Source organism: Martes martes (assembly GCF_963455335.1).
Source record: "Martes martes genome assembly, chromosome: 2".
NCBI classification, from domain to species: domain Eukaryota; kingdom Metazoa; phylum Chordata; class Mammalia; order Carnivora; family Mustelidae; genus Martes; species Martes martes.
Window position 1 is genome coordinate 102,900,599 of NC_137889.1, and position 13,118 is coordinate 102,913,716.

Consider the following 13,118-nt stretch of genomic DNA (forward strand, 5'->3'; position numbering starts at 1 on the left):
CAATGAGACAACTAAAGTCCAGGTCAAGCAGTCAGCTGAGCTCACAATAACCTACACGCCTCAGAACCTGGATTCCAAACCGTGTCAGTGTGGCCAGAAGCCCAGCCCTCTCTAGGACAGCAGGGTCACCCCCCCAGCCCAGGATGGTGCTTCCATTTGCAGGGCCCTTAGTATGGGCCAGCACAGGGCCTCGCCCTCACGCTAAATTTTAAATTCATTCTTCAAGACAAACTTGCAAGGGCAGTGTACTTATTCCCATTTCACCATCAGAAAACTGAACACAGATGTGAAATAACTTGATGGAGAGCTAGTAAGGGCAGAATTGTGATATAAATTCTGGTCCATCAATTTCAAAGCCCACCTCACAGGGTGCCTGGCCTAGAAAATTCTCTAGTTTAATGGAGATAGGATTTTCAACATTGACAAGAAAATTATATATTTATTAAGTAAGAATCTTCCAAGGTACATCCCCAAGCTGCAGGCTTTCATAAGACTTTTATAAATATATTGAAATAGCTGAACACATAAGGTGAGGAAGCTCTTAGATACTGAAGGGAGGCCTGGATCACCTGCATTTATTGCCATTTTAGTCAATGAACCATGACCTAAACCTTCTTAGGATTAAAACCAAATCTATATCTAATTAGGCTTGATTTTATTTTATTTATTTATTTTTTAAGATTTTATTTATTTATTTGACAGACAGAGATCACAAGTAGGCAGAGAGGCAGGCAAAGAGAGGGAAGCAGGCTCCCTGCTGAGCAGAGAACCCGATGTGGGGCTCGATCCCAGGACCCTGAGATCATGACCTGAGCCGAAGGCAGAGGCTTAAACCACTGAGCCACCCAGGCACCCCTAGGTTTGATTTTAAAGACAAACTCTCATTGCCACTCCATTCCATAACCAATTACACAATTCTTCCCAGGGAAAACCACTCAAATACCTTAATCTAGGTTTCTTAAACTCTCCCAGTTTATCAAGTAGAATAAAAAGTTGGCCAGAGCTAAAGGGAAATCAATGCTCAGCACACTAATGGGCACAAATGAATGTTTCCAGAATGACTAAATAAGCCACAGATGAAACATCACATTGCCAATGCAATTTATGTTAACTTTTATTTTTTGATAGTTTTAAACTTATAGAAAGGTTGCAAAAGCAGTAAAGAATTCTTACACACCTCCACCCCTTAACATTTTGCCCCATTTGCTTCATTATGAATACAATTTATAAACATGATCATATATAATAAAATAATTTTATAGCAACTTACAATTAATCAATATTAATAAAAATGACTTATTTTTTAAAAAGATCTTTTTGTTTTTTTTGTTAGGGAGAGAGAAAGAGAGCACAAACGGGGAGACAGAGGAAGAAGCAGGCTCCCCGCTGAGCAAGACCAATGCAGGACTCGATCCCAGGACCCTGGGATCATGACCTGAGCTGAAGGCGGACACCTAACTGACTGAGCCACCCAGGCGTCCAGTAAAAATGATTTAAACCCAAGCTAAAAGAAATACACTTTGCTGCCAGAGTCAACAAATATAAATCTAATTCACAGCTTTTGAATTGGGAAGTTCATTGGATTTTGCCACATCTACGACCCACACATAATTATGGGTAACAACTTATGTTAGGACACTCAAAAATCTTCAGAGTGACCACAGAGATGTCCATTTCAATGTGAGCTTATCTTTCAAAGGAGGATCACTCTAAATAGACTTTGAGAAAAGCTGTTATTGTCAAAATATTATTTTTTTTGAGAGAGAGAGAGAGATGTGGGGAGGGGCAGAGGGAGAGGGAGAGAGAGAATCCTAAGCAGGCTTCACACCCAGTGGAGAGCCTGACTCAGGGCTCAGTGCCACGACTCCAAGATCGTGACCTGAGCCGAAATCAAGAGTCAGATGCTTAACGGACTAAGCCACCCAGGTGCCCCAGTCAAAATGGTACTTTATAACAAAACCCACAAATGAAAAGAGAATCCTATCCAAAAAAGTAATCAAATGGCAACAATCAACTCCCCAAACTTTCCGGCAACCAATATGGCTACTATCCAGAAATCTCTATTGTGCCAGCTGAACCTCCATTTCCTCAGGGAATAATAACAAAGCAGCTTCATTTTGATTATTCACTATTTTTCAAGGCTAACTATGAGAGGCTTACATGAACCTCATAGCCTTCCAATTTGGCTCCACAGATACTGCAGTCGTCATGTTCCTGTGATTCCCTGACAGGACTTAATGAGTGTACTTCCTTTTCTGGGTAGGAAGAGTGGTTGGGTTATACCTGGGTCACATGGTGCCAGAGCTGTAGGGGGAGGGCTAAAATCACAGGCCCGACACAGGCTGAAGAACGCCGAACCACAGCCTTGCTGGAGGATATCACCTGAGTAAACAACCTTCCCTGACAGAACGCACTGGACAAAATCTTTGGAGTCATGAATCAGACAGGTGGAGGCAGGCAGACACACTTCCCAGCTTCCTCAACTTGTCTCTGGGTGTCTTCAGCTCCAGATGGTGCCTTAGAAAGGCTTTATTCCAGGGTCCGCTAAAAATACCACCTGCAACCCCTCAGTAAATATCCATCAGGGAAGTCACACGAAGAGACTGTTCTAGTTCACTCTTGCTGGTGGGTTTCCAAGGGTAAAATAACACAGTCTGTGTCTCTTCAGTCATGAGGAAACCGTTGTCACTGAATCTCCCGGGGATGCTTCCTACATCTAACCAAACAAAGGGAGCAACAGCGGAGGTTTCCAGATCAAAAGCAAATGTGTCACCTTGCTGAGAGATGATGACCTGAAAGAAGAAGATAAATTAAGTGAACGACGAGGGGAGACCTATCTATTCTACCCACAATGCCTATCAGAATGTGTATGTGGGCCAACAAGGAGCGTGTCTCTTACAGCTTTGGCTCCGCTGTCAAAGTCTCCTACTCCGTGCACTGTGTCTGATACCAAAAAACAGAGGACATTTATTTGAGGCTGTGGGAAATTACCAAATGGTAATCTCCAGCGAAGTATAAAATATGTCAGTCTCTAATGATTAAGGAGGATATTTCACAAGAAGCTCAAAGCTTTATATCTTTCACAGCTTTTCTCAGGGGATCAAGAGAGGAACATTTTGGCATAAGGGCCGGGAAGTTTCAATGACTTTCTCAGGATATATGGTGGAGTTAGCACCACCATGAAGCTTGTTCTAGAAAGATCCAGCAATCTAGACAGCTGCCTGCCAGGCATTTACAAAAGCTCTACCGTTACAGCCTCCTCTCTTTTGCTGCATAATACCAGAAAGTCACGTTATTAGCACTTTTAACACGTGCAAATCCCACACAATATCAGCAAAGGCAAGTGCAATTTAAGCCCTGTCATTCACTAGCCAGTTAGTGCACACTGAGGAGAGGCTAGGTTGGGCGGTGCCCCAGAGGGTCGGGGTTTGTGAGGTTCTCTCAGCGCGAGCGAGCATGCCGCTGACAGTGATCTGGTATTTAAAGCCTCGCCTAACACAAAAGGTGACCCCTCAACATGCAGACACGCCACACGGTAGGTCTGATGTTGGACGTGATGTGTGGCATAGAGAATTCCAAGGTGCAATTTTTACTGTATGTAATTTTGGCCTTACACATCATGCGGGGTTCTGAGTTATAAACAAAAAAACGTACTTTGGAGGAAACCGCAGACGCTTCATAAGGCGTATCAGGTTTCTCTTTGGTGTTTCAGAGATTCAGATCTGAAGCTAGATGTTAAATTCCCAAACCATGCCACCCAGAGGTTCGGTGAAGACCCTACGGCAGTCACAGGCATGCAATTCACATGGCTGGCCCCAGTCCCCCTGCAAGGCTGCCAGGGAGGCCTCGGCTACTGCGGATCCACGGCCAAAGCCAGAAGGGGCACTGGGGCCTGCTTCCTCTTACTGTCTGCTTCCCATCTGAAGTCTCATCTCTGGGTCAGGCTTATAGCCTGGCTTCAGGGAGGTGTGGTAAACAACTTCCCCGCATCCTGCTGGGGAGAGCACACCTGAGTGTCTGGCCTATGGTAAGCCTGCAGTAAATGTTAACTATTATTACTACTATTAGATCCCTCTGGAAGGGCAAGTCTCACTGAAATCCAAATGAGGCAGGACAAGGGAACAAGTCCCACTTCTCTCCCACACCCAACTCATCCTAAGGTAATGAAGGCCTGGTTTAGGAAAGAGAAAAAGACTTCAAAATCCTAAGTCTAGAGCCTGTAAACTGAACTGCTACAGAGTTTTTGGGGTTTGTTGTTGTTATTTTTCTGGAAAGAAGCTGTGTGATTGTATGGCATTCCCTTCACAGCTGCTCCACACCAGGTGCTACAGATGACTTACATTTCATTATGTGAATATTTCACTATTAATTAGAAAGATATGTTTTCACTTCAAGGACTGAGTTTTCATACGATTATTTCTAAGTAAACACACACACAAAAAAAACCCCTGTCACTTAAGCATTCTCAATGACTTACAGGTCTAAAACAAATGTAACTTTCATTAAACATAGAGAATAAAACTTCTTAGAGAATACATCCAATCACCATGTGTTGGGGAAAGGGTGGGAGAGATTTTCAACCAACTAGACAGATTCCACATTCTCCAGCTGCACAATTTTTATAACAACACATCCTGGTTATTCCATTTTTTTCTTGGCAATTACAGATTTGATGATTAAGCTACTTGGAAGCAATAAATCAAAGAGAGTAGAGGGATATTTTTTAAAATTTCCTTAGTTTTAAGGACTTTCCTTAAATTTAAATTTTTAATTTAAAAATTTAATTTAAAAATTTTTAAAATTTCCTTAAATTTAAATCTTTAAACTTAAAATTTTCTTAAATTTCCTAAATTAAAGGATTGTCCTTAAGCCCTCCAAGTCAGAGTGCTTCTGCTGGGGATTCCTGGTCCCCCCTCTACTCAGGTTTGCTGGCTTGTCAGGGTGGTGCATGATACTTCAGGGATGAAGCAGGAAAGCCTGGGGACAGAGCCTGGGACATGGTGCAGGAGCAGGGAGCGGCGATGACTCACACAGCCTTTTCCTGTGCTCAAGCCCACTTCGGAGGGGCCAAGGGCTAGTGGAAGTGGCAGGAACCCTAAACTCGGACAAACACTGAATTAGAAAAAAAAGTCATTTGGTCTCTGCTCCTAGTGGGAAGAGATGAACATTCCCCAAGTCTCAGGTAAACTCAGTATCAAGGGGGAAATTCTGCAGAATGCTTCGCTCGGGAGCGGGAAAGGTCGGCAAGGCAACGGGGACCCCAGGCCGCTGGTACTTACAGTGATATACGCCTTGCGCAGCCCCACACTCTCACTCAGTGAAGACAGGAAGTGATAGTTGGTTGGGCTCCCAAGTTGGCTGTCAGTTGAAAGGTAAAAGGAAACCACACAGCTTTGCCGGGTACAATTCCCACAGTTCTCCAACAATACAGGCACCGGCTCCTTATAGAGGAGAACGGCCTTCCCTGCTTTCAGGACAAAATGCTCAGTCTCAGAGGAGCACACCGCCTCCAGGGAACTCCACGTGTGGACTTTCACCTGGGAGAAACAAGACAGGGCAAAAACAAACATTCTTGGTTTGGTTTGGTTTGGTTTGGTTTGGTTTTTAAGAGACTAATAGATGAAAGTCAGAATAGCAGAACTAGTTAAGAGCCTATGAACTGTGGGTTTAACCCCAGCCCCATTTAGTCCTAGAGCTCATAACAGAGCAAGTTCCTCAACTTCTCAAAGGCTCTGCTTTTTCACATGTGAAATGAGAATAAGAACAGCCCCAACTTCACTGGCTGACGTGAGATTTTTTTTTTCTTAAAGATTTTATTTCTTTATTTGACAGAGAGAGACACAGCGAGAGAGGGAACCAAGCAGGGGAGTGGGAGGAGAAGCAGGCTTCCCGCAGCGCAGGGAGCCTGATGTGGGACTCGATCCCAAGACCCTGGGATCATGACCTGAGCCGAAGGCAGACTCTTAATGACTGAGCCACCCAAGCGCCCCTGACGTGAGATTTAAATAAAGTAATCTGTGGAAGACAGGGGACCTGGTGCGCTGTCAGGAGTCCATAACCGTGACCTATCTGCAGTGTCCTCCAAACTGCAGCCACCTGAGACTCTGGCTTTCTACCCTCTCTTTTTGCCCAACATTGTTTTAAATACAGGAGTATTTTTCCATAAACGTTTGGAATTCTTTTACAGATTTTCACTTTAATAAGCCATTTTTAAGGATTCCTTTCCGTCAAGTTTAGGCTATTTCCAGCTTCTTGTGATTATATGACTTTGTATTATAGCAGCACTTTACAGTTTATAATTTGCTTTCATCTAATTATTTTATTCACTGCCCATCGAAATCCTTCAGGATTGCCTGATGAGGGAAAATATGATATTCACAGATGAGGAAACTGAATCACCAAGGCATTAAGCCTAAGGTCACGGGATTAATGGCAGAGTTTTACCCTGAAGGTACAGGTATTCTGAGTCCAAGGACAGCCCCTTTCCTGCGACAGGCACTAGAAACATTTTGATAGAAATCAATTTCTCTTTTCTTTTTCCCAGAAGAAATATAACCAATAACTAAAGAATTATGAGCAAAATCTCTCCCTCTGGCTTAGAAAAAACAACTCCAAGCAACTTACAGTGAGCTTCGCCTTACAGTCAGAGCGAAGGTCTGACACACCGTAGATGAAAAACACGTCTTGATCCTCAAAACCCACGGGCAACAGTGGAGCGAAGAAATGCCGAGCAAAGTAATGAAGCATTTTCCACTTTCCTCCATACTCTAGAAATAGGCAAGTTAAGAGATGGGCAGGGTCAAGCAGGCAGGGTCATCTCGCCCACAGTCCAGCTGTCTGACTTGTCATGATTCCAGGGACAGAGCATAGCAGAGAGACTAAACAGGGTTACGAACCCACATTTCATTGAGGCCTTGGGGCATTCAAGCCTTTTCCTTGAGGCACCCTCACATCTCGGTGAGGTGAGCATTCACATCTCCTTTACAATGAGGGAAGGGAAGCTCAAGCAGTAAATCAAACATGCCACAGGCAGGACTCTGAGTCCAACAGGACTCCTAGGCAGCACTTTCTCATACGTAATTCTGCTTCTGGGAGCTCGATGTGCCAATATTCCTTTTTATTACATACATATGAGGAGGGAAATCGGTACATGGCCATAAAAATATCACATATATTAGTAACTGGTTTTTTTAAATTTAATTTTTTCAGTGTTCCAAGATTCATTGTTTATGTACCACACCCAGTGGTCCATATATTAGTAGCTATAAGAAAATATTACAAGTGTATAAGATACCATAAATATTCATTTATAAGTGTTATAGAGAGGGGTGCCTGGGTGGCTTAGTTGGTTAAGCAACCAAGTCTTGATTTCAGCCCAGGTCATGGGATTGAGCTCTGTGTATCCATGCTTAGCAGCTCAGTGCAGAATCTGCTGGAGACTCTCCCCTTCTTTTTCTCTTTGCCTCTCCCCTCTCCCATTTGCATGCACTCTCTCTCTCAAATAAATAAATAAATAAAATCTTTTGAAATTTTTTAAAAATAAGAGTTGTAGGAAACATAGTCAATAACATTGTAATAACTTGTATGGTGACAGATGGTGACTACACCTATCATGGTGAGCATTTTGTAACGTATAGAAATGTCGAATCACCGTACGGTACACCTAAAAAAAAAACCATAAACAAAACACTTGGGAAAGAAAAATTTAAAAGGTGACAGAGTTATTTAGAACTCAAAGTCCTCCTTTTCCCATAAGCACAAAAGGCTCTGAGTGAAATAAAACAACCATTATCATAAATGCCGCTGCCAAGTGCAGACTCGAGGAGAACATCCAAACAGATGATAATTAATGACAGTTGCTCAGATACAATTAGAAGCTTTTGAGAACCTATGAATTCTGTGCCCTGTTGGCAAGTCTAGGATGCCAAACCCCCAAACTAAAAAATATGTCACCATGCCTCTATTTCAAAAAAGCTTTTTCCCACAAAGCACTGCATCGCTGAACAACTTCCAGAGAGATTGCGGGGGGGAGGGGTTGGGGAGGAGTATTGTGTCCAGAATTCAGTGTAAGCTGTTGAGATGGAGAAATGTAGTTTGAAGTTCAGATAGAACCAACTTCTTCAGGTTTTCCAAAATTTCAACTCTCAGCACTTCAACTGCGACTCTTAATATTTCCCCTTAAAAACAACACGCAGGGAGGGGTGGAGAGGCCTTCCATATTAGACCTGTAGAATGAACTCAAACTTACAACACTGACCTCGAACAACGTGGGGTTAGGGGCACCAAACCCTGCGTAGTCAAAAGCCCGCATATATAAAAAATAATAATATAATAAAAATTTAAAAATATATTTTTAAAAATCCACATATAAATTTTTAACTCCCTCAGAACTTAACTACTAATAGTTTACTGTTGACCAAGCCTTACCGGTAACGTAAGTGGTCAATTAACATGTATTTTTTATATTATATGTATTATATACTGTATTCTTACCAGAAAGCAAGCTAGAGAAAAGAAAATGTTATTAAGGACATCAGAAGGAAGACAAAATATATTTACAGTCCTGTACTGTCTTCACCCAAAAAATCTGCATCTTCTTAGACATGCACAGTTCAACCTCATGTTGTTCAAACATTAACTGTATTTGGAAAGTTTTCTCGTAAACAGAAGATGGCTCAGACCTGAGGTAACTTAGAGATGCTCGCGTGTGATATCCATTACAGAAGAGACTTCACATGCATGGTTCCAACTTCACGGCCACACGCGGAACACAGGAGAACAGCAATTGAAGCACAAGGTCTCCCTGGGCCAGATACTAGTTACTCATCAGGGACAAAGTATGGCTACTAATTTAACATCCTGCATAGTCAGCTGAAGATGTTCTGTGATTTCTGCCTTTTCTATTAGCTCTCAACCTGTCCAAGTTTATGACCCAAGCAAATAAAATGCCCAGGAGGATTTCTGTATTTGCAAAATTGTAACTAAAAATGAGACTAGTTTTTTAAAAGGAAATATATAAGAATCTAGAGAATCCAAGCAGCTATGATTCCTTTAAAGGATCACATTCCCCCACCCCCACCTGTATATTAAAGGATCACCTTTTCAGGTGATAAGAGGAGACACATACGTTCCCCCACCCTCACTGGCACACACTAGATGCACCAGATTTATTAAACCAACAAAGTAGAGTTAAAGAGAGGCCATGAGGCTGCCCAGAGCAGGAGAAGACATAGCAAATCTTGTCACACCTCCTCCCTGGCACCTGTTTTCTCTAACAGATACAAGAAAATGGTGAACCTCTCCATGGAGGCATTGTCCTGCTAGACTTTAGAAAAACGAATTCTTGCTCTGCCATCACAACTTCTGTTTCTGGGTTTACTCGCCCTTCCTCTTTTTTTTTTTTTTTTTTTAAGATTTTATTTATTTGGCAGAGAGAGACAGCGAGAGAGGGAACACAAGCATGGGGAGTAGGAGAGGGAGAAGCAGGCTTCCTGCTGAGCAGAGAGCCCGATGCTGGGCTCCATCCCAGGACCCTGGGATCATGACCTGAGCCAAAGGCAGACGCTTACCCACTGAGCCACCCAGGCGCCCTACTCACTCTTTCTAAAGAACTCATTAAAATAATCTGCAGTACGGTCATTTAAGGTGAGATCAACAAAGACTGGGCTCTCCCAGTTCTCGAACCAAACTGCTTCAGGAGTCCACAACCTCATCCACATACAAGAAGGCAGGGTGAGGGTCCAAGCGTCTCTGAACAATATCTCTTTGTCCAGTTTTAAGCATCCCAGGAAGGCTACTCTCCCCAGTCTAGAGCTGATTCTCATTCAATACTCTTTTATCTGGTTGATGCTGATGAACAGTTTGGTCGGAGAAACTTGATCGACACTCCAACTTACCACAAGAGGTGATTCAGCACACTGATCAAAGCATGTGGGTAATGGACACTTTTGGATCTGTGTTCACAGCTGGTTTAAGAGCCTGACCCAGCAAAGGGGCTTTTTTACTGTGTGACCTTGCCTCACTTTTGCCCCCAAATTCTTGTGTACATTATTAACTGAACTTTGCTTCAAACCACCACTAGTGAACACCAAAGATTCATCATTACTCCTTAATTTTAAAAAATATATAAAAATAGAGTAATTCAAACTGCTGGTACCACGCCAGTCATCTCTCTTTTGCCAACTGATGGAACTGATAACCCTTCCCATGTAAATTTCTGACTCCACATGTTTTGCCCGAGAGATTAACAGGGCAAAAATAAAGATGGCCTTATGAACCTAAAAGGGAATCTGGAAAAAGGACATTTTAACACTCGGCTGGGCCAGCATTCCACTTGGCTGAATTCTTCTTCTAAGTAGAGGAAGAGAGGCTTAAGTAAATGCTTCTTTTGCCTGGAAATTCCTCCTAATTAAATTCAAAATTATAAGCAATAATTTTAAGACACATGGCTGAGATCTTCACGCATCTACCCCCTACATTAGCCGGCTTTTGTGACTCTGCACAGCCCACAACTCCAACAAGGCAGCCTCCAAGGCTCCTGGAGAGACCAGGAAGGTGGGTGGGGTGGCCGCAGTTCACCAGCTGTGGGAGGAACCTCTCCACTTATGTGCCAGAGTCTACTCAGTTTAATCTGATCCTCAGCCGCCTCTCTGCCCTGGAGTCGCTTTCTCTCAGGGACACAAAGAATGCTGCAACACTTACCTAAAGAAGCCCAGGAAGGAGCCTGCCAGATGTCATTCAGCTGCCAATAAAGGGCACCCATGGTGTAGCCTTGCCCATCCACTATCTCGCTGCGACTGCGGCGGTAGAATTCAGTCTCTATTTTGACACACTGGGCCTGCATCACCTGATTCAGGGGAAAACATCGAAGCACACAAGTTATTGTTTGGCTTAAGTGTCTAGGTCTGAGAAAATGGCAGGTTTGAGGTGTTTTTTAAAGCAGGTTGGATAAATTAGGGACTCTGATTAACATTATGCCTACCATTATCATACTAGATCTGGAACTAGCCCCTCAGCATGACAGAAGGGTTGTCTATAATAGCTGATTTGTTTGGGAATCTTAGTGTTCTGTTTATGGGTGATCAAGGAAACAGGATGGTATGAAAGTTTCCTTGCTAATGACAGTATAGGCAATGATGGAAAACAGACTATTATTCCAGAATAAATGGTAGATGTAGTCAAACACTAATTTTTTTTACAGTGATGGGTTTTACAAATATATTCATAGCTACTAAAGAAAAAAGTTTTATTAGAAAAAAGTCCTACAGGAAAAATAGCATTATTTTAAGTCTGATACTGTCTAGTCCCTAGCTCCTTTTTTATACTCAAGCAATTTTGTCCTTGTATCATGACTTTTGATAATCATAAAATTTTTTTTTAAGATTTTTGTTTATTTGTCAGAGAGAGATTGACTGTGAGAGAAGGAACCCCAGCAGGGGTAGTGGGAGAGGGAGAACCAGACACCCCGCTGAGCAGGGAGCCCGATGCAGGGCTTGATCCCAGGACCCCGGGATCATGACCTGAGCCGAAAGTTGATGCTTAACCAACTGAGCCACCCAGGCGCCCCAATAATCATAAAATTTTTTATGAATGTAACTCCTTCATTACAGCAGAGCAGATGGGAAACTGCAGCAATGAGACACATGAATTTAGTTCCCACTGAAGAGGCACTGAAGAACTTCATACAGGACTCTTAATTATTGGCAACATCACTGAAATATCACCCTTTCATTGCTGCTGTTATCACATGCTTTTTAAAAGAGTTTACTTTTTTATTTTGGAGAATGCGAGCCAGAGGGGAGGGGCAGAGGAGAGAGTCCGTCCCAAGCAGACTCTGAACTGAGTGCAGAGCCCAACGCAGGGCTCGATCCTGCTAACTTTAGATCAGGACCTGAGCTGAAACCAAGAGTAGGAGGCCCCACCGACTACACCACCCAGGCGCCCCTGTTATCCCATGCCTTTAACTTAGAGTTGTAGTAGGGGAGGCTCACGAGTGAGAGGTTCTCAGGCTGGTTTGGAGAAGTCACCGAGGAGACATTGCAGAGATGGTCCGAGCTGCAAGGACTCCTCGCTAGAGTAAGGCCTGGATTTTCAGAGGACGGAAAAGAAGGATGCAGATAAGGTTTCTAGGAGACTAAGCCCAGACACTTCCTAAAAGCTGGAAGAGCTCAGGTAAAGGTGGAACCTTTAAACAGAGTTAGGCTGGCTGGTGAGAAAGTCGTAAGTGAAGATATGAGACTTACTTATATGAGGTGGTGCCATAAAATTCCAGAAGGGTGAAGCAAGAAGAAATCATGGTCATTCAATAAAGATTTAGTAAGTACCTATAGTATGTGTTACATGCTGGTATGGTCCACCCCTCTCCCAGCAGAAAAGATACAAGCGCACCCTCACGGAGCTTACTGGCTTGTGCAGAAGACAGGACTTAATCAGAGAGTCACACAAATGAATGTAAACTCTAAACAGTAATAAGTGCTAAGAAGGAGGGGTGAGCAATGTTAGGAGTGGGGATCGTGGGGGAAGCAGGCCTAGCCGAGGAATGATGATTGGCCTCACAGAAGAGGAAAGAGAAAAAGAGAGAGGGTAGAACCTGGCAGCCAGACAGGACATGTGCGTTGAGCAGAGAAAACTCAAGTGAAGAACTAAAAGGCACAGAGAGCCAGGAGCAGTGGAAGGGAGGCCAGTAAGATGCAGGGATCAGACCTGGGAAGGTTCTGGTGTGTGTCCTAGAGGCGACCGTAAGCTCAAGGGGTGAAATGACCAGATTCGCTTTCCCAAAGAAGATGCTGCTGACCAAACAGAGAAACAGAGGTGCGGTGGGGGGTGGGGGTTTACAGTGGGTTTAGGCTGACCCTTCGGAAAGCTATGAAAACCACCCCAGCAAGAGATGATACCAGCTGTGAGCAGATAAAGAAATGTCCTCATTCAGGAACCAGACCACTGGGACCACAGCAACGAGAACAGCGAATACACTCTAAAGAAAGTAAGAATCTCACAGACGGAGTGGCAATGGTGCCAACTGAAAATGACCACAGGATACACTCGGCATATATTAGTCCGACACTAAGTCAGAGGGAATGAAACAGAAAAACAGACCCATGAAACTTAATGTGTTAGTC

The 13,118-nt window shown here is 43.4% G+C and overlaps 1 protein-coding gene across 1 annotated transcript in view; it reads right to left on the reverse strand.

Moving 5' to 3' along the window:
* Nucleotides 1–1,091: 1,091 nt before the first annotated feature.
* The window catches only part of MANBA (mannosidase beta), a 115,022-nt gene continuing 102,995 nt past the window's right edge, over nt 1,092–13,118 (reverse strand). Inside the window, exons 14-17 of the mRNA XM_080796398.1 lie at nt 10,702–10,846; nt 6,625–6,767; nt 5,280–5,537; nt 1,092–2,792 (exon numbers count right to left, since the gene is read on the reverse strand). Of these exons, the coding sequence (XP_080652524.1) occupies nt 2,568–2,792; nt 5,280–5,537; nt 6,625–6,767; nt 10,702–10,846 (771 nt within the window). The 3' untranslated portion in view covers nt 1,092–2,567. The remainder of the gene's footprint in view (nt 2,793–5,279; nt 5,538–6,624; nt 6,768–10,701; nt 10,847–13,118) is intronic.